This window comes from Aristolochia californica, unplaced genomic scaffold, assembly GCF_029961685.1.
Source record: "Aristolochia californica isolate CCGP_79_NKW_82.1479 unplaced genomic scaffold, dmAriCali1.0.hap1 SCAF_4, whole genome shotgun sequence".
Taxonomy (NCBI): domain Eukaryota; kingdom Viridiplantae; phylum Streptophyta; class Magnoliopsida; order Piperales; family Aristolochiaceae; genus Aristolochia; species Aristolochia californica.
In genome coordinates this window covers 24,690,919-24,712,432 of record NW_027182103.1, presented here as the reverse complement: position 1 = coordinate 24,712,432, position 21,514 = coordinate 24,690,919, and the positions used below count along the sequence as shown (strand labels likewise).

Genomic DNA, 21,514 nt, shown 5'->3' with positions numbered 1-21,514 from the left:
TGTTAGTGTATTTTCTTAGGAAACATTGGAAATATATTTCTACTAAAAATACGTCAACATGGACCATCATTGCCTCATATTTCCATTAAACACTTTTTAAGCTAAAAATTCTAACTAGGAAAATTTTTTAATAAATATATTTTTGTTGAAAAAATTACATTTTACAACTATATAGCTTTGTTAATGCCTTTTTTTCAGGAAACATTGGAAAAGTATTTCTTGTAAAAGTACATGTCCAGGGACCAGTAGTGCCTTATGTTTCAAGAAAATCACTTTCTTGTCAAAAATTCTTACCAGGAAAATTTTGGTGTAAGGAATTTTTTTCTAAAACAAATAACTTTATATATCATTAAGGCCTTGTTATAACGTTTTTTAGGAAAATTTTAATTGTATTTCTAGTAAAACTACTTCTCCAGGGTCCATTAGTACATCATGTTTCCTGGAAACACTATTTAAGCTGAAAATTCTTACCTGGAAAATTTTGTTGTAAGACAATTTTTGTTGAAATAAATTACTTTCTATAACTCAAAGGTCTAGTTAGTGTCTTTATTTAGGAGACATTGGAAAGGTATTTCTAGTAAAAATACGTCGCAAAGGACGATTAGTGCCTTATGTTTCCAGGAAACACTTTTTAAGCTAACAATTGTTACCAAGAAAATTTCTTGGTTTGGCAATTTGTGCTAAAATAATTTCTACAACCACAAGGACTAGTTAGTGCATTTTTTTAGGGAATGTTTGGAAAATATTTTTAGTAAAAATACATCGTGATGGACCATTAGTGCCTCATGTTTCCTGGACAAAAAATTTCTAGCTGAAAATTCGTACCAAGAAACTATTGTGGTAAAGCAATTTTTTTCTAAAGCAAATTACTTTCGACAATTATAAAGCCTTGTTAGTGCATTTTTTTTGTAAACATTGGAAAAAGTATTTCTAGTAAAAATATGAACCTTGGGTTACTACCTCATGTTTCCTAGAAAAAAATTTCATGTTGAAAATTCTAAGTAGGGAAATTTTGTGGTTAGGATTTTTTTATGATACAAATTACTTTCTATAACTATAAGGTCTTCTTAGTGCATTTTTTGGACAAGATAGAAATGTATTTCTTATAAAAATAAATCTCCAAGGACAATTAGTACCTCATGTTTCCTAGAAAGACTTTTGAAGTTGAAAATTCTTACTCGAAATTTTTTGTTGAAACAAATTACGTTCTACAACTATATGACCTTGTTAAAGCATTGATTTAGGAAACGCTAAGAAAATATTTTTAGTAAAAATACGTCTCCATGGACCATTAGTGCCTCATGTTTCCTAGAAAACACATTTTAGGCAGAAAATTCTTTCTAGGAAAACTTTGCCAAAACAAATTACTTTCTATAACTAGAAGGTTTTGTTAGTGATATTTTTTCAAGAAACGTTGGAAAAGTATTTCTAGTAAAAATACATCTCCAATGACCATTAGTGCCTGATGTTTTCTGGACACACTTTCAACTTGAAAATTCATTCTAGGAATCATTTTTGGTAAAACACTTTTTGCTGAAACAAATTAATTTATGCAAATATTGTTGATTTTCAGGACTCCACGGATTTAGCTCATAGAGAAAAAGAGAAATGGACTCATTGAGAGAAAACAAGAGGAAAAAAAGGTTATGGACTTGATATATGGGCCTTGAGCCCATCTTCCACATCTCTTGGATGTGTGGGTCTTCCTTGGTCTTATGGGCTTGGGCCCATCTTCCAACACACATGGATTTGTCAGCCTTCCTAGGTCGTGTGGGTTTGGGCCCATCTTCCAACAAACCCCCTCATGCTAGTGGTCTCTTCCATGAGGCCCAGTTGGCATAAGATAAGTGAGATTAAAATCACTCCAAGCCGTACAACATTGCTCCATAGTCTAGTCATAACCCATGTTGGATGTAGGGCACACTCCTATCTTCTATAGGTAGTGGGACGCAATACTCAGAAGTGTAATAAAACTCCATCACCGTGTCCCTCCACGGGACAACGACTCTCAAGTGATGGGAGTAATAAATGCCAATTAAGAGGGGTAACATATATGTAGTAATACTCTCCTCCATCACGGTGTCCCAACCCACACACCGAGTCTCATAGGTCGAAATGGGTGATAAGTGGGTAAAGCCTGTCATTTAGAAGATGGCAATAAAAAACCCCCCGGTATCTATATGAAAAAGTCTCAATGGAATTAAAACACCCATATGTATGTATAAATGGACTTAAACTCCCATCCGAAGCAACATTCAAAAGGTTGGCCCAAAGATATGTGAGAGTCAAATAAAGGATGGTAGGAGAAAGGATATTGAGGCCACCTCTTCTTCAATAATAATGTCTCATCCAAAAAGACACAATAGCAGCAGCTGAAATGGGCCTGAGTCCATATAACATGACCATCTTCCAATACACATAACACGTATCAAAATAATAAACTTTGTAAAATGACCCATGAAATAATCCAATGCAATAAGTTGACCAACAAATATGTTGTGCCTCAAAATAATAATCCAGCTGGAAAAAGTACCAAATTGCGTTGAGTCAAATAGTAGATCAATATGTCCTAGTTGTAGAAGAATAGGTATAAAACTTGGGACCTAGACATGTATATCGAGGTAAAAAAATAACTAAAGCGAGTCAGGCTAACCAGGACAGAGTTGACTTGGACAGAGTTGACTCGGTTGACCCAACCCACTAGGTTAACCCGAGGGAATAGAATGAGTCGGGCGGGTCGGTAGGTTGCCCGGCAAGGTCTGGTTAGGGTTGGCAAAACCAACGCTAGATTAAAATCAATCTACCTAACTTGGTGAATAAAATACAAAAATACCTTCATCTTCCTGCCTGCTTCCAAATAGATTGGAAAACCAAAGACAATCATGGTAGGAGATCTTGTAGTAGCAGTCGGAGAAAGGAAAAACGCCAATGAAGAATTTCCAAATTTTCAAAAACCAGCTGCAAGATCAAACCAAGATCAAATTTCTAGATTGACGGCAGATAACGGGAGCAGAAGTAGATACGACCAGATTGTCAGCAAGATTATGTCCGAAAAAAATGTCTTCGTTGCTGTTAGATTCAGAAAATTAGTAGACAATGCTAGAACTACTGATTAATCCAAACGGAAAAAAAAAATTTCCAAACAAGAAAGAAATCACTTGTTTTGAAAAAAATATGCCAGTGGAGATGCCTTTCCAAGATAAACTTCTTTAGCGTATAACTTGCTAGATCCTTGATTGAGGATGATCAATACGGCCAGATAACTCACAAGATTAACTTGGAATGAATCCAACGACCAGGCTGAATGAGAGAGCAATACGACATCTGAATAACTTCTGAATTAGTCTGACAGTAGAGATGATACAATTCTATCTCCAGAAAGTAGTAGACATATGAGGCAGGATCAGAGAACCAAAGATCCAGCAGCAACCAAATAGAAATAAACCATAATGCCAGGATAATTTGATCTAGCTGGATAATTGAATGGAAAACAAAGAATAAGATCAATTTACGATCTTCTCCAACATGGGATGGACAACAGCAATGGGATTTTCTCGTAGTCTTGGGAGCAGAGTCATCTTCTCCCGCGATGCTGGCTTTCAAACAGTTATGAAAAACTTGAGAACCACCAAGACTTCAGATGGTAATCACGGCATCTTCGGAGAAGCAACGGACAAAAAATCAATCAGCAAAGGAACTTTCCGAAATCAGTAAAGTCATCTTCCTTGCTTCCTAAATAGAACCAAAAAAAAAATATGGCTGGCAATGGAAATCTTTCAACTAGCGAGAAAATACTAGGATGAAGAATAATCTATATAATAAAGAATAATCAATCAAAGTAGCAATATGAGCAAAGAAAAGAGAAAAAATATGGGTTTCACTAGGGGAGAGAATAAGCAAAACACAAGGACACAAGACAAAGAGATAGAAAAGGAATTTTTGGAACCATAGCTACGAGTCCTGAAAATCAATGCTCTGATACCATATTGATTTTCAGGACTCCATGGATTTAGCTCATGGACAAAAAGAGAAAGGGACTCATAGAGAGAAAACAGGAGGAAGAAGAAGTTATGGACTTGATCTATGGGCCATGAGCCCATCTTCCACATCTCTTGGATGTGTGGGTCTTCCTTGGTCTTATGGACCGACTGTTAGTGTCTCATATTTCCGTGGAACAATTTTCAAGCTGAAAATTCTTACATAGAAAATTTTGTGGTATTTCAATTTTTCAAGAAAAAAAAATTACATTTGACTACTATAAGGCCTTGTTAATGCCTTTTTTCAAAAAAATTTGGAAAAATATTTCTAGTAAAAATACATGTCCAGGGACCATTAGTGCCTCATGTTTCCAAGAATCACTTTTCTTGATGAAATTTCTTACTTGGAAAATTTTAGTGCAAGGTAAGTTTTTTTCTGAAACAACTAAGTTTTTACATCATTATGGCCTTATTAGTGCCTTTTTAGGAAACTTTGGAAATGTATTTCTAGTAAAATTATATCTCTAGCATCTATTAGTGCCTTATGTTTTCTGGAAACACTTTTCAAGGAGAAAAGTTTTTACCAAGAATTTTTTTTGGAAGACAATTACTTTCAACTCTAAGGTCTTGTTAGTGCCTTTAGTTAGGAGACACTGGAAAATTATTTTTTGAAGAGAAGATATGGAAGCCTCTTACATGACTTTCATAATAAGAAATCTTACAAAGCCAAAATTATTATGGAAAGAGGTCTCATAGAAGAGTTTCAATTTAAAGGTGTTTTAGCTATGTTAGTCTTCTATTTATATTGAGTTATTTAATTATGTTATGACTTACCTTTAAGTGTTAGAGTTTGGCCGTAATTGGGACAAAGGTAGTTTAATTGTAATTGGACTCTACCAGTTTCCTCTATTATAAATAGGGGTTCACGTACTCTAATTAAAACAAGTCAATTAAGTATTTCTCTTTTCCATAAATTCAACATAGTATCAGAGCTCGTTCTGTGAGTTGACTAGGTCAACCCACACAGTTAATGTGATCCTTTTTTGATCTATGATCACTAGCAATTTAGAAGCTTCTAGACCTTGTTCATCTTGAAGTGTCGTGTCGTTCCTACTTGGATTGCAGAGTTAGAAATCGGCTATACATCCAATACTAGAAGTTGAATTTATTCTATAGTTGGCATCTCCCTTATTCCTGAAAGTTTTTGCTCGAGCTGGTGTCATCTTGCAATCATTGTTATTATTTTTCCATTGCAGTTGTGTCTCACTGATTGGAAACCCTCCCAGGTAGGCGTAGATTGTCTTGATGTCATAATTTCCACTGCTTCATAACCCAACTGAACGGTAATCTCAGCCCGGTGATTCTGCTGTCTACTGATCAGTCTACTATTTCTGGTCCACACCCCATCACGCATCTCTCCTCCAGTAGATCAAGGACATACTTCCTTGGAGATAGTATAATCCCATGTTTGGACTGTAGTACTTCAATGCCCAGAAAGTACTTAAGTAGTCCAAGATTTTTAGTCTTGAATTCTTCATATATCTTTTCCTTGGTTTCTTGAATGCCCTCAGGATCACTACCGGTTAAGATAATATCATCAACATATATAGTTCAAAATCACTTTGCCTTTAGGTGTGTCTTTAAGAAATACAAAGTGATCTATGAAATATCTATGAAATTCGGCCCGTATAAGTGGTTGGCTAAATTTATCAAACCATGCACGAGGAGACTATTCTAGATCATAAAGGGATTTATTCAATCGACATGCCAACTCCCCCTCAACCACAAATCCAAGTGGTTATTGCATATAAATTTCTTCCTTTATATCCCCATTGAGAAAAGATTTTTTCACATCTACTTGATAGACCGGCCAAGAAGAATTAGTAGCAAGCGATAATAAAATTTGTACCAAGTTCAATTTGGCTACCAGAGAGAATGTTTCCTCATAACCGATCCCATAACACTACGTATAGCCTTTAGAAATTAAGTAGAACTTAAGGCGAGCAACTGATCCATCTGGATTGTGCTGATAGGTTTTTAATCTAATGGAAGAGGAGCTAGAGCCCATGTCTGATTCTCATAGAGTGCCTGCATTTCTTCATCCATTGTCTTCCACCCTAGATGTTTCAGAGCCTTCTGATAGGACCGTGGGACTGAGATGAAGGAGATAGATGTAAAAATTTGACAACATTAAGAGGATAAACGATGGTGAGACAAAAAATTGGATATGTGGTGAGAAGTAGAGGGCCTAGTGCAAGTTCTGGGTTCTTTTCTTAAGGCAATAGGTCGAGTATCATATTGTGGTCCAAAAGGAACAGGAGAAAATGGACTTAACTTGATGGGATCCACAAACTCTGCAGGAGTGGTGTCAACCAGCTCTTCAGGTAGTTCAACAATTTTCATAGCACGGAGCACAACCGGTCGAGGAGAAGCTAGTATAGAAGAGAGACCTGGAGGAACATTGTCAGAGTAGTATAAAGAGTCTTCAAAAACATTTACATCCATAGACAAAAGTAACCTTTAGAGAGTGGGATTGTAGCAAATATTACCCTTCTTCATGCGAGAGTATCCTAAGAAGATACACTTGACAGATTTTGGATCAGGTTTACTATGTTTTGGAGAGTTAATATGAACAAAGCATGTACAACCAAAGACTTTTGAGGGAAGTTAAAAGGGATTACCGTGTGGAAACAATAAGGAATATGGGGATTTATGAACAAGAATGGAAGAGGGAGCCTATTTATAAGAAATCATGTAGTAAGGATGGCATGGGGCCAATAAAAGTATGGGACTTTCATGGTATACAATAAGTAGTGAGCTACCTCCAGAAGGTGACGGTTCTTCCATTCTGGTACACCATTCTGTTGGGAGGTGTAGACACAAGATGCTTGATGGATAATGTCATTCTCTTTACAAAAATAGTCAAGATCTTTGAAAGTGCTCTTTGGCATTATCAGACCTAAGTACTTTGATTCTTTTACCAAATTGAGTGACAACCATAGCATGAAAGGGATTAAAAATTGAGGGTATTTTAGATCGCTCTTTAAAAAGAAATAGTCATGTGGTACGAGTACAATCGTCAATAAATGTAATAAAGTACTTGACTTAGGAAATGTTTGAGATATTCAAGGGTCCCCATACATCTGTGTGGATCAACGAAAAAAGGAGAAATACTTTTAAGTTATGGACGAGGTGAGTATGTGGTCCTCTGATGTTTGCTTAGTTGACACACTTCACAATTTAAATTTGACATATCCTTAAAGGTAGGAAAAAGAAGATGAAGAGATTGTGTGGATGGATGTCCCAATTTATTGTGCCATAGAATTGTCTTAGTTTCCTTGATTGAGATGGCATTTATTTGAGGCACGTCCAGGTGGTAGAGTCCCCCATGTTCATGGCCTCCTCCAATCACTTGCTTCATTGTAAGATTCTAAAACACACAAGAAGCGGGTGAGATGGTAATTGAGCAATTAAAATTTTATGTTAGCTGACTAACAGATAAAAGATTCAAGGGAAAATTAGGAACAAAAATAATATATATAAGCGGAATTGATGGTGTAACAGATGTGGATCCTTTCCCCAGAACTTTAGTTTCGGAGCCGTCAGCTATGGTAAATGGTCCTCCTTTGTATGACTTATTGAGGCTTGATTAGCCTTAACCCAATCCGATTTGCCATGGATTTTAAAACACTGATCTATAGTGTGGCCATCTTTCTCACAATGGGTGCATTCCCTTCCGTCTATTCTAACAAAGCCATTCCTTCCACCTCTTCTTCATCCTCCTCTGTAATTTTCTTCCACAGCCTTGGTTGCAGTCGGTTGATGTTCTCCTATGCTCGGAGTACAAAGTGGATGATACTTTAGTAGGATAAGGAGAAGAAGAGTCTGAAATGCAGAGTAATGTGGTACATAAATCATCAAAGGTGGGAATAGAAGAGGTGCTGGGTTGACTTTTCGCAACTTTGAGATATGGCTTAATGTTTGCTAGGGAAATGGTAGTGGCTAAGGCTTCCTTCTACTTGTCTTGGACAAAGACATTGGTGGAGGTTGGCTTAGCTAGCTTCCATTCTTGAACAAGGCCTCTAAAATGAGCCAAATACTCATGTATATTTTCTCCTTGTATAGTGTTGAACATTCTTTGGAGAATATCATATGACATGTGTAAGTTGTCAGAGCTAGAGTACAACTTAGCACATGTCTCCAAAATTTGTTTGGTGGTGTCAAAATGAATATCATTGTTGGAGACAGGTTCTTCCAAGTTTTTGATTAGCCAATTAATTACCAAAGTGTCATTTTTTAACCACTTAGCATAAGCAACATCTTCTTCATCAATGGGTAGCCCAAGTATGGTGAGGTGACGAAGTAGGTCCCTTGTTATAAAGAACCGTCGAACCGATGTGCACCAGATCAAGAAATTTGATATCCCTTGTAAGGGTATGGTAGTAATCACATAAGAGGCCATCCAAGGGTAATAGTGTACTCAAATTTGAAGTAGCCTAAGTAAGCTTGGAGATTCAAGTGCGGCCAAGGCTAGCTCGGGTAGAAAGGAGGAGATCCCAAGCTTTATCAAGTCTTTAGACAAAGAGGGAACCCTCTTGGGCCAGTCAATTTTCTGGCCAAAATTTTCTATAATTAATTCTCTAGTCTTCCTTGTAAAGAATAGCAAAAATTAATCAATAAGCATGACATCAAGTAAGGTAAGCTAACAATTCCGAATTAGATTTTTCCAAGATCATTCCAAAAATATATTTGACTCCAGCTTGAGATAAACCAGTATATATATTCAGTTCCTCATGAATTAGGGAATATATAATTGATCAAAAATCAAATAAAATCAGGCCTAATCAAGAAGATATTGTGAGATATTAAAAAACAAGAACCTTTCTTCATGGATTGAGTCTACCAAACTTTCAAAGGACCACTTCCTTTCTTAATTTGTGCTTGATTATTTTTATTTAAAACAGAATATTCTATTCTTGATTTTCCAAGAACAATCAACCAAATCTTGGCTCTCAAAAAATTCTCCAAAATATCACAAAACCAAGTAGAGTTTTTCAAACAACTCGGTTAATGGAGAAGCTTAGCATGGAAGGTATGTAATTAGATTTCTGAAATCCAGTGGATAAAAATCCACTCATAATAGGCTGAAGATAATTTTCTTCATTAGGAAAATATTTTTCCAAAAAAATTCTAACTTTTATTTAGAAAATCTCAACATAAACCGACCGAATTTCAGCCAAAAACTTGCAATCCGACAAAATTGCCATGGTAAACTTCTTCTAATCCGAGATGCCTAAATCTCAATATTTTCATAAGATGAAGACAGAAATAAAATCATCTCTTAAACTTCTTCTAATTATCCAAAAACAAAGAACTTGAAGTAATAATAAAAAGAATAAAAAACTTATCTCACAAGCATCAATTTTGCTTCACAAAGAGCTTCTATGAGTAGCTTTGATCATAACTTCTTAGAGCATTCTTTTGACGTGGGGATCCTAAATTTAGGATCCCTTTTCCAATATTCTAAGCAAGATAAGAGAGAAATAAAAAGAAGAAAAGGGGAGAAAAGCTCTTGGGTACAGAGAAGAGAAGTGCAAAAAGAGAGGTGTGCACCAAGCAAGAGAGAGAGAGATTTACTCAAGAAGGAGTTGTGTGACTTGATTAATTCTGAATTACAACACCTCTATTTATTTTAGAGGAAGTGATAGAGTCCTTATACAATTAACCTTTCAATCTCCTAATTACATTTCATCCCTAACTCTCTAAGATAAGTCTTCAATAACGTGGACATAAGGGAGTAGGCTAGCTCGTGGCCTTAACCCTTGTGGGTCCCACATGATCTTCCAGCTCATATTGATAAGATTACCAGCTCGTGGTATCTTTGTGGGTCCCACTTGATCTTCAGGTCTTCTAACTACTTTTAGCTTGTGCTTCTTATCTTCTTAACTCGTTCTAGCATGGGTGAGGACTCTTTTTGGCATCCCACGTCCTCATGGTGGATCCCACCATCTCGTGCACCATGGTGGGTCCCACATTATAACAGATACTATGTTGAATTTAGGACCCCACGATGGAAACCTCACTCAAGATGAGAGAGGGAGAAGAAAAAAAACAAAACGAGAGAGAGAGAGCTTGGGTAGAGAGGAGAGAACAGAAAAGAGAGAAAAATAGTTTAGGATAGAATGAGATTCTTTATGAGTTGAGAAGTGGAGAGGATTGAACCCTCCAACCAAGACCCCTATTTATACTATTTCAATTACATATAAATAGATAAGATAGGATCCCTAATATCCCTAATAACATCAATCATGATTATCCAAATCTACACAAATCAAGGGAAGATAAATCAATTACATTAATCAAGAAAGATTGCCAAATATTTCAACTCATGTGAGAAGGATTCCAGCTAGTGTGATGACTCATCATGCCATTTCACGTGATCATGGTTGGTCCCACCTACTCCTGTGATCATGGTGGCTCTCACCTTGTAACAATATTATTTGCTGTAGATACTCACATCAAATTATTTCATGTATCCTTATTACTCTAATGGACTTCCATTATTTACCAGTTATCCGTTGCTATACAATTGCATATTTGGTACATGTTATTTGGGGATTGGCCGATTACCACTATTGTTATTGTGTCTCTTTGATTGAGACATTATTTTTGAAGAAGAACTTCTTAGTTGCTTGCCTTGGGTTCATTATTTGCTAACTGTTGTCAGTATTGGTTCATCTGCTACAGAATTTGAATTTCTTAGAAAAATAAAGCACATGGTGGCCTCAACATCTTATCTTCCTCTTTACCCATTACCCATTCGTTATTTGGCATCCTGTTTCCTACCATCCTTTATTTGACTCTCACATACCCCTTTGAGCCAACCCCTTATGTGTTGCTTTGGTTGGTTTACCTTTAAGTCCATTGAGACCTTTTATATGTATCCGTGGGTCTTTTATCACCGTCTTGTGAATGACAGGCATTACTCATGTATCACTGATTTCTATCTTTGAGAGTCGGTGCCCAAGTTGGGACATGGAGGACCTTATTACTACATTTATGTTATTTTTTTCAAACTGGGATCACTGTCGTTACCTCCCAGTTTGAGGGAAAAAATTAGAAGAAGAATTACAAGAAAGAGGTATTTTATTCTATATGTTGTGGTAATTTTAATGTGACAAAAAATGCAAGAAAGGGGGAGCACAAAAAAGGCAAGAAAGGGGGAGAACAAAAAATTAAGTTTTTTAAAGATGAAGTTTTTTTTGCATCTAAGAAGAAAAGTTTGCAGCAAATAAAATTGAAGACCAAGAATCTTTTTCATTGCAAGCTGAAGTTATAAACTCCAGCTTTAGGATGAGTGTTGAAAAGAAGATATGAAAGCCTCTTACATGACTCTCACAATAAGAAGTCTTACAAAGCCAAAATTATTATGGAAGGAGGTCTCATAGAAGAGTTTCTATTGAAAGGTGTTTTAGCTATGTTAGGCTTCTATTTATATTGAGGTATTTAATTATGCTAAGACTTATCTTTAAGTGTTAGAGTTTGGGTGTAATTGGGACAAGGGTAGTTTAATTGTAATCGGACTCCACTAGTTTCCTCTATTATAAATAAGGGTTCATGTACTCTGATTACAACAAGTAAATGAAGTATTTCTCTCTCCCATAAATTCAACAACATTTCTAGTAAAAATACGTCTCCAGGAACCATTACTGCCTTATGTTTATAGGAAACACTTTTTAAGCTGAAAATGCTTACCAGGAAAATTTTGAGGTAAGGCAATTTTTGCTCAAACAAATTAATTTCTACAACCACAAGGCTTTGTTAATACCTTTTTTTCCAGAAAATATTTGAAAGGTATTTTAAGTAAATATACGTCATGAGGGACCATTAGTACTTCATGGTTCCTGGAAAATAATTCTAGCTGAAAATTCTTACCAGGAAATTATTGTGTTAAAGCAATTTTTACTGCAAAAAATTACTTTCTACAACTATAAGGCATTGTTAGTGCATTTTTTAAGGAAACATTGAAAAAGTATTTCTAGTAAAAATATGACCCTTGGAACAAAGCTTCCATACCTGATGATGTTCTCACAAACAACAACATATTTCTTCTGTTGAAAGATTTTCTCCATCCGCAGACCAATATGGTTTAGGCCTGAGTTGTGAGCAGCAATGTTGCTATAATTCTTCTGAGAAGACTTACGAAGAGCAAATAGTGCTCTCTGGTGAATTTATGTAGCAGCAGTAGGGAAGTTGGCATTCATTGCCACGGCAAGTTGAAGCCTTTCCATTGAAATAGAGTGCAAAATTGCCGCTTCACCTCCTATCTCAATTTGCAGCACTGTTTTGTAGACAGCAGTCAAAATGACAATATCACACCACTTCGAAATTTGCAAGTGTTCCTCCAAGTGCAAAGAATTTGAAAGGCAAACCCTGATTGGCAAGACCCTTGAAACACTCAGAGGCATGGAATCATCATGGAAATCAGGATCTGCATTGTGAAGATTTATGGTTGGTTGAGCAATTCCATAGTGTAGACAGTAAAGATTGCTTCAACTGCTTCAACAGCCCCAGCTGCCCAATAGCACCCTTTGTTGAAGATAATGATAAAGCCTCTGAACTTGATAAATTCTGCTCATATACATCATTTCTATCAGTTTTTATTTTCTACTGTTGTGCCCCTTTCTGCACTGCCACAGCAGCAGCAAATTTAAAAGTCGTCATCAACTTAGTGGTCATGTATCCTTCTGTGCATGCCAGCATATATCACCACTGCAACAGCAGAAGCAAAAAAAAATTGACTGTAGCCATCCCACACTTTGCATATATATCCATCCACATTGCCTCATTATCCTGGTTGGCAGCATCAAAATCTTACTCTCAGTTTCAGTTTTCTAATGTTGTGCACCTTTCTTCACTGCAACAGCAGCAGCAATTTTAAATTTCATCATCATCTCAATCTCAAGAATCCAAGAATGGCACATGCAGTAAGAACACTGTTTCTGTTCTCAACAACAGTAATATAATTTATCACATTCCCCTGTTCAGCAAAACTTCTTAGCAAAGAAATCCAGTACTCCACCTTTCTTTCAGGCATATCATCAAACAGCTGCACGGCCTCGTCCATTCTCCCTATCTTCCCGAAATATTGCAAGAAAATTATAGGCCGTGTGCTAATTCCACTGCTTAATGAGGCACCACTAGAAATTGATGGCCATGGATTAGACGCAAAATCAATATGCCCACGTAAAACCGCATCAAGTATACTTTGTTCAGTCTCCACCCAGAAATTGATTATGTTCTCATCAATAGTAAGATAATTCATCACCCATAGAAATTTCTGTATGATTCCCAAACTACCCAAAAAATTCCCATCTCGCATTTCAGACACTAAAGCCTGAACTCCGTCAAAATTGGAGTAACCTTTCTATTTTTGTGTCCAACGGTGCACCCTCAACCCAATTTGAGAGTGTTTTCTTAAAAACAATGAAGGACTAGAGAAAGGAGAAAACGAAATTTGTAGAAAATCGTCTAAAAAACTGACCCCAAAATTCATTGAAGTCAGTTACCCGCTAGGCTGCTGAGAGCAACCGTGAGAGGTGTCAACATTTCAATTCGGAACTCACTGTTCCTGAAGTATTTTCTTCCACCAAAGCCAACCGGACCTTTTTCCGACAGAGCCTCACCTTTTTTGGATGGCAAACAGCAGCCACATGGTGCTTCTCCAGTCGGTGAAGATTGGAGAATTTAGGTCGACTTTTTTCCGAGAAAGAGGTAGGTCAGAAACTTTTCCAGGTGGGAAGAGTCTCTAGAAATATTTCTGTCTCCTATTCAGGAAGGGGTTTTCCTTGCCATGATAAGGGGTTTTTTTATGTCGAACCCAATTCAGCCATTATCGGTGAGGTTTTTGCAGAATAAGCCTTCGATTTCTGATTTTTTGGTTCCCCAATGTCAGATTTCCATGTTAGGGAATTGTGCTCTGGTCTTCCCTACTTAGAGATTTTCATGGTCCCCGATTTCGAATTTCCATGCTTGGCCCCTTATAAATTTTAATGGAAGATTCACGCCTTCCATCACGGCATGCTAAAATTTCTATGCGTATTTCTACCAATGCTAAAAACCTTGCATGTATTTCTCCCAATAGATTGAGTATGGCCAGATACTTTTCTCGGGATGAAAAATCACTCATTGTGTTCCTACTCTGATATCAAATGTTAAGTACCTAGCCAATACTTACCAAAAGACCGATCTATTAGATAGCAGAAGTACTTAACCTCAGGATCATAACAATACTCTCACCATTTTGAGCTGACATCCTCAATGGCCCACTCTAGCAACACTGGCCTGACCCACTTTTTGAGCCTACCAGTAATTTTAATCTGGCATCTAGGTCACCCCCTCCGGATTCGAACTTGCAACAACGGTATATCTCTAATACAAAGTTGTTATGGTCCCTTGCTTTGATAACTCGGTGTGGGATTGGTGAATCCAGAGTTGTAAGAGAGTTGTTGCTCTCGATTGGGAGGAAATGAGCTTCCTTTTTGCAGTTATGCTGCTGTTCTTGGTAAGAGGCTGGGAAGCCCTTGCTGCTCTCGGACAGGAGGGGAATGGCCCCTTGCTGCTCACGGCTGAGAGGGTTAGGACCCTTCCAGCTACTGTCCGGGTTAGGGGCTGAAAAGATTCTAACTTGGGCAGTCCACGGATGAGAGGTTAGGAGTCCCTAACCTTGTTGCTCTCTAGTTTAGCGGTTGAAGAACCTCTAGCCTTTGCTGCTCTCAGTTTAGTGGCTGGAAAACCTCTATCTTTGCTCAGAAAGAGAGAGAGATCCTCTCTTGCTTTTGTGCACTGATTAGAGGCTAAAGGCCTCTTGTTGAGCTTGGAAAAGAGGAAGAAATCCCTCCTTGTTTTTGGTGAAGAGGAAGGTAAAAAAAATCAAAGAGAGAAGAAAGAAATTCATATTCAAGAGGGAACTTGATTCTAGAGCTCGTCAAGGAGAACTCTGAACCCTGTTTAACCTAATTCAAGACTTGCCTTTTCTCATTCTCCTTCCCCTCTAAGTAGGGTTGACGGCAACATAGTTTTAGGGTTTAATTTTACAATTTTGTCCCTACGGTAATTTAACTTAAATAATGCATAAAACGAATTTAAAACAATATAGAAATAAAGCAATTAACTCAGTGACTCAATGAGCCTCCTTTGGATGACTCGGTTAGTGTTAAAAAGGATAGTCCCACATACATTAGCGAGTATAAAGATCTTGCATTTATTAGTTGACAGAAGAGGTTTCCTAAGTGGCTAGTCATTTTGGGATAGGGCCTTCGATCCAATTTAACATGGTATCAGAGCAAGGTTATCATATGTGGGCATCCACCCAAATTATCCACGTGCCACCACATGAGGGCCTCTACCCAAATTATCCATGTGCCTACACGTGAGGGGGAGTGTTCAAAAGGATAGTCCCACATACATTAGTGAGTATAAAGATCTAGCATTTATTAGTTGGCAGAAGAGGTTTCCTAAGTGGCTAGTGATTTTGGGATAGGGCCTTTAACCCAATTTAACAGTTAGCTATTGAGTCCTCAAAATTTTCATGATGAAAATTCTTTCCAAAAGAAATTTGTGGTATAAATTTTTTGTTCAAACTAATTACTTTCTGCAATCATAAGGCTTTGTTAGTGTATTTCTTGTAAAAATATATCTCCAGGGTCCATTAGTGCCTCATTTATCTCTCAAACACTTTTACAACTGAGAATTTTTTACCAGGAAAAATTTGAGGTAAGGGAATTTTTGCTGAAATTACTTTCTACAACTATAAGGCCTTGTTTGTGCATCTTTTGAGGAAACATTGGAAAAATATTTCTTGGAATTTTTTTACTAGAAAGTGCATGTTTTATAGAAAATGTCAAATTTTCTGGATACACTTTTCAAGTTGAAAATTTTACTAGGAAAATTTTGCTGAAATAAATCACTTTCTACAACAATCAGGCCTTCTTAGTGCATGTTTTACAGAAAATATTGAAAATATTTCTTGTTAAAATATATCTCACGGGACAATTAGTACCTCATGTTCCCTAGAAACACTTTTCTAGCTGAAAATTCTTACCAAGAAAACTTTTTGGCTAGGCAATTTTTGTCGAAACAAATTAGTTTTTACAACTATAAGCCCTTGTTAGTGCATTTTTAGGAATTTTTGTTAAAGTATTTCAAGTAAAAATACGCCTTCGAGGAACATTGGTGCCTAATGTTTCCTAGAAACACTTTTCAAGCCGAAAATTCTTATTAGGAAAATTTTGTGGTAAAGCAATTTTTGCAGAAACAAATTACATTTTACAACTATAAGGCCTTATTAGTGCATTTTTTTCAAAAAAGGTTGGAAACATATTTTTTGTAAAAATTCATCTCGTGGGACCATCAGTGCTTCATGTTTCCTGGAAACATTTTCCAGCTAAAAATTCTTACCTAGAAAATGTTGAGTTAAGGCAATTTTTTCTGAAACAAATTAATTTTTAGAAATGTAAGTTCTAGTTAGTATCTTTTTTTTAGGAAATATTGGAAATTTATTTCTCATAAAAATAGTTCTCCAAAGACCATTAGCGACTCATGTTTCTTGGAAACACTTTTCTAGCTTAAAATTCTTACCAGGTAAATTTTGAGTTACGGTAATTTTTGTAGAAATAAATTATTTTGTATACTATAAGGCCTTGTTTGTGCATTTTTCAGGAAACATTAGAAAACTATTTCTAGTAAAAATATGTCTCCAGTGACAGTAGTGTCTGAGGTTTCTAGGAAACACTTTTCTAGAAGAAATTTCTTGCATGAAAATTTTTGAGGTAAGGGAATTTTTGCTTAAACAAAATACATTTTACAACTATATGGCCTTGTTATGCCTTTTTCATGAAATGTTGGAAAAAAATATCTAGTAAAAATACATCTGTAAGGACCATTAGTGCCTCATGTTTCCTAGAGTCATTTTTCTAGCAAAAAATTCTTACAAGAAAAAAAATTTTATGAGGCATTTTTTTAAAACAAATTACTATCTATAACCATGAGCCTTATTAGTCACTTTTTTCAGGAAACATTGGAAATATGTCTCCAGGGACCTTTAGTGCCTCATGTTTCCAAGCATTTCTTGGTTAGACAAATTACTTCTTAAAACTATCTGGTCTTGTTAATGAATTTTTTTTTTGGAAACATTGAAAAACGTTTCTAGGAAAAAAAATGTCTCTAGGGACCATTAGTGAATCATGTTTCCTGGAAACACTTTTCAACTTGGAAAATTTTTTGGAAATCCAATTTTTGATGAAACAAACAACTTTTTACAACTATAAGGCATTGTTAGTTTTTTTTTTAAGGAAACGTTGGAAAAGTATTTCTACGAAAAATCCATCTCCAGGGAGCATTAGTGCCTCATGTTTCCTTGAAACCCTTTTAAAACTAAAAATTCTTTCCAATTGTAAGGCCTCGTTACTAAAAATTTTGTGGTAAAGCATTTTTTGTAGAAAAAATTACTTTCAACAATTGTAAGGCCTTGATAGTGCCTTTTTTCAGGAAATGTAGGAAAAATATTTCCAATAAAAATATGTCATCAAGGACTATTAGTGCCTCAATTTTCTAGGAAACACTTTTCAAGATAAAAAATTTTAACAAGAAAATTTTCTGGTTTTGCTATTTTTTCTAAAACAAATTACTTTCAACAATTATAAGGCCTTGTTAGTGCATTTTTTTAGGAAACGTTGGAATAATAATTCTAGTAATAATACATATCCATGGGCCATTAGTGCCTCATGTTTCTTGGAAACACTTTTCTTGTAGAAAATTCTTCCCAGTAAAATTTTGTGGTATGGCAATTTTTTTCTAAAACAACTTATTTCTATAACTAAAAGGCCTCGATAGTTACTTTTTTTAGAAACAATGTCCAAGTATTTCTAGTAAAAAAAATGTCTTTAGGGTCCACTAATGCTTCATGTTTCCTAGAAACACTTTTCTAGCAGACAATTCTTACCACGAAAATTTTGTGGTAAGACAATTTTTTCCAAAACAAATTACTTTCTAAAATTATAAAGTCTTGTTAGTTTTTTTTTCAAGCAACATTGGCAAAGTATTTTTTAAAAAATAAAATACATCTCCTAGGACTATTATTGCCTCATGTTTCCTGGATACACTTTTCTAGCTGAAAATTCTTACCAAGAAAATTTTGTGTAATGCATTTTTTGCTTAAATAAATTATTTAGTAAAACTGTAAGGCCTTGTTAGTTCTTTTTTTTCTAAAAACATTGGAAAATTATTTCTAGGAAAAATATGTCTTCTAGGACCATTAGTGGCTCATGTTTCCTAGAAACACTTTTCAACCTAAAAATTCTTACCAGGAAAGCTTTGAGGTTAGGCAATATTTGTTGAAACAATCTACTTTCAACAACTATATGGCTTCATTAGTGCATTTTTTTAAGAAATGTTGGAAGTGTATTTGTAGTACAAATATGTCTTTGGGTACCATTAATGTCTCATGTTTCCTAGAAATTCTTTTCAAACAAAAATTCTTACAAGAAAAATTGTGATGAAAGAAATAACTTACTACAACTATATGGCCATGTTAGGGATTTTTTTAGGAAACATTGCAAAAATATTTTTAGTACAAAATAAGTATCCAAGGACCATTAGTGCCTTATGTTTCCTAGAAACACTTCTCTAGCTAAAAATACTTAAAAAGAAAATTTTTATGGTAGGCAATTTTTGTGAAACAAATTAGTTTCTACAACTTTAACATTTTCTTAGTGCAATTGTTTAGGAATGTTGGAAATTATTTATTGTAAAAATATGTCTCTAGGCACCGTTGGAGCCTCATGATTCCAGGACACTTTCCTAGATAAAAGTTCTTACCTAGAAAATTTTGTGGTAAGGCTATTTTTGCATAAACAAATTACATTTAACCACTATGAGGCGTTGTTATTCGCTTTTTCAGGAAATATTGGAGAAATATTTCTAGTAAAAATACATACCTTGGGACCATAGTGCCTCAGGTTTTTTTGAAATACTTTTCTAGCTGAAAATTCTTAACAAGGAATTTTTTTTGTTAAGGAAAGTTTTTAAAAAAGAAATTACTTTCTACAATTGTAAGGCCTTGTTAGTGTCTATTTTCAAGAAACATTGGAACAATATTTTAATAACAATTATCTCCTGGGACCATTAGTGCCTCATGTTTCCTGGAAACACTTTTCTAGCTAAAAATTCTTATCATGACAATATTGTCAGAGCCAATATTTTCTGAAACTAATTACTTTCTACAACTATAAGGCCTTGTTATTGCCTTTTTCAGGAAACGTTGGAAAAAACTTTTCTTGTAAAAATATGTCTCCAAAGACCATTTGTGCCTCAAGTTCCCTATAAACACATTTCTAGCTGAAAATTTGGTGGTAAGGCAATTGTTGATGAAACAAATTACATTTTTCAACTATAAGGCCTTGTTAGTTCCTTTTTTTTCAAGTAATGTTGGAAAAGTATTTATTGTAAAAATACATCTCCACGGACCATTAGTGCCTGATGTTTCCTTAAAACACGTTTTTAGCTAAAACATTTGACCTAAAAAATTTTGTGATAAGGCATTTTTCGTTGAAGCAAATTAAATTTTACAAATAGAAGGCCTTGTTAGTGGCTTTTTTCAGGAAAGAATTTCGTAAAAATACATCTATAGGGAGCATTAGTGTTTCATGTTTCCTAGAAACACTTTTCTAACAGAACATTTTTATGAAGAAATTTTTGTGGTAAGGCAATTTTTGTTGAAACAAATTTGTTTCTAAAATAATAAGGCCTTGAAAGTGACTTTTTTTAGGAAACATTAGCAAAGTATTTCTAGTAAAAATACGTGTCAAGGGACCATTAGTGCTTCATGTTTCTTGGAAACACTTTTGTGGTAAGGCTTTTTTTTTAAAGAAATTACATTCCACTACTAGAAGGCTTTATGTATGTATTTTTTAAGGAAATGTTGGAAAAGTATTTCTGGTAAAAATACATCAGTAGAGATAATTAGTGCCTCAAGTTACTTGGAAACACTTTTCCAGCAAAAAAGTATTATGAGGAAAATTTTCTAGTCAGACATGTTTTGCTGAAACCAATTACTTTCTACAACTATGAGGCCTTGTTAGTGCATTTTTTTCAGAAAACTTGGAAAAGTATTTCTAGTAAAAATACCACTCATGGGACCATTAGTGCCTCATGTTTCTTGGAAACACTTTTCTAGCTGAAAATTCTTCCCTTGAAAATTTTTGGGTAAGACAATTTTTTCTGAAATAACTTACCTTCTGCAACTATAAAGCCTAGTCAGTGTCTATTTTTAGGAGAATTTGGCCAATATGTCTACTAAAGAAACATCTATGGAGACCATTAGTGCCTCATGTTTCCTGGAAACACTTTTCTAGGTGAAAGTTCTTACCATGAAAATTTTGTGGTAAGGCATTTTTTGCTAAATCAAATTACGTTCTTCAACTATAAGGCCATGTTAGCAATTTTTTTTCAAAAAATGTTGGACAAGTATTTATTTTAAAAATAAAAATACGTCTCAAGGACCATTAGTGCCTCATATTTCCTAGAAACACTTTTCTTGCAAAAAATTCTTATGAGGAAAGTTTGGTGGCATGTTAATGCCATTTTTTAGGAAATGTTGAAAACTATTTCTGGTAAAAAAATGTCTCCATGGACCATTACTGGCTCATGTTTTCTTAAAACACTTTTTTAGCTAAAAATTCTTACCAGGAAATTTTTTTGGTATGGCAATTTTTGCTTAAACAATTTACTTTCTAGAACTATAAGGCCTTGTTAGTGCATTTTTTGCAGGAAACGATGGAAAAGAGTCTCCAGTAAAAATATATTGCTAAAAACCATTAGTGCCTCTTTTTCCTGGAAACAATTTTCCAGCAAAAAATTTATACCAAGAAAATTTTGTGGTAAAGCAATTTTTGTTGAAACAAATTAATTTCTACAACTATCAGGCCTTACTAGTGCCTTTTTTCAAACATGTTGGAAATGTTTTTCTTGTAAAAATACATCTCTTGGGACTATTAGTGCCTCATGTTTCCTGGAAACACTTTTCTAGCAGAACATTCTTACCTCGAAAATTTAGTGCTAGGGTATTTTTGCTAAAACAAATTACTTTCTACCACTATAAGGCCTGGTTCATGCATGTTTTAGGAATCTTTGGAAAAGTATTTCGTATAAAAATACATCTCCATGGACCATTAGTGCCTCAAGTTTCTTGGAAACACTTTTTGAGAAAAAAATTCTTACTAGAAAGATTTTGTGGAAAAGCAATTTTTGGTGATACAAATTACTTTCATCAACTATAAAGCCTTGTTTTTGTATTTTTTTTTAGGAAATTTTGGAAATTTATTTATAGTAAAAAATACTTCTTCAAGGGCAATTAGTGCCTCAAGTTTCTTGGAAACACTTTTTTAGTTGAAAAATTAATACTAAGAAAATTTTGTGGTGGGACATTTTTTTCTAAAACAAATTACTTTCTACTACTATAAGGCCTTATCATTTCATTT

General features: G+C 35.1%; 2 protein-coding genes across 2 annotated transcripts in view; both read right to left on the bottom strand.

Annotated features, from left to right (window-relative positions):
• Window positions 1-1,888, bottom strand: part of LOC137963159 (E3 ubiquitin-protein ligase AIP2-like) — a 41,612-nt gene extending 39,724 nt beyond the window's left edge. Inside the window, exon 1 of the mRNA XM_068810331.1 lies at window positions 1,876-1,888. Within this exon, the coding sequence (XP_068666432.1) occupies window positions 1,876-1,888 (13 nt within the window). The remainder of the gene's footprint in view (window positions 1-1,875) is intronic.
• Window positions 1,889-7,376: 5,488 nt separating this feature from the next.
• On the bottom strand, window positions 7,377-13,926 carry LOC137963939 (uncharacterized). Its single transcript, XM_068811171.1, has 2 exons — window positions 12,054-13,926; window positions 7,377-7,407 (listed from the first exon to the last, which is right to left on the bottom strand). Exon 1 carries the CDS (start codon window positions 13,357-13,359, stop codon window positions 12,928-12,930), a length of 432 nt encoding a protein of 143 aa, XP_068667272.1. The 5' UTR covers window positions 13,360-13,926; the 3' UTR covers window positions 7,377-7,407; window positions 12,054-12,927.
• Window positions 13,927-21,514: the final 7,588 nt, after the last annotated feature.

Bases quoted from the DNA above. Each gene is read 5' to 3' on its own strand.
- LOC137963939 (XM_068811171.1), bottom strand. From the start codon at position 13,359: ATGCGAGATGGGAATTTTTTGGGTAGTTTGGGAATCATACAGAAATTT.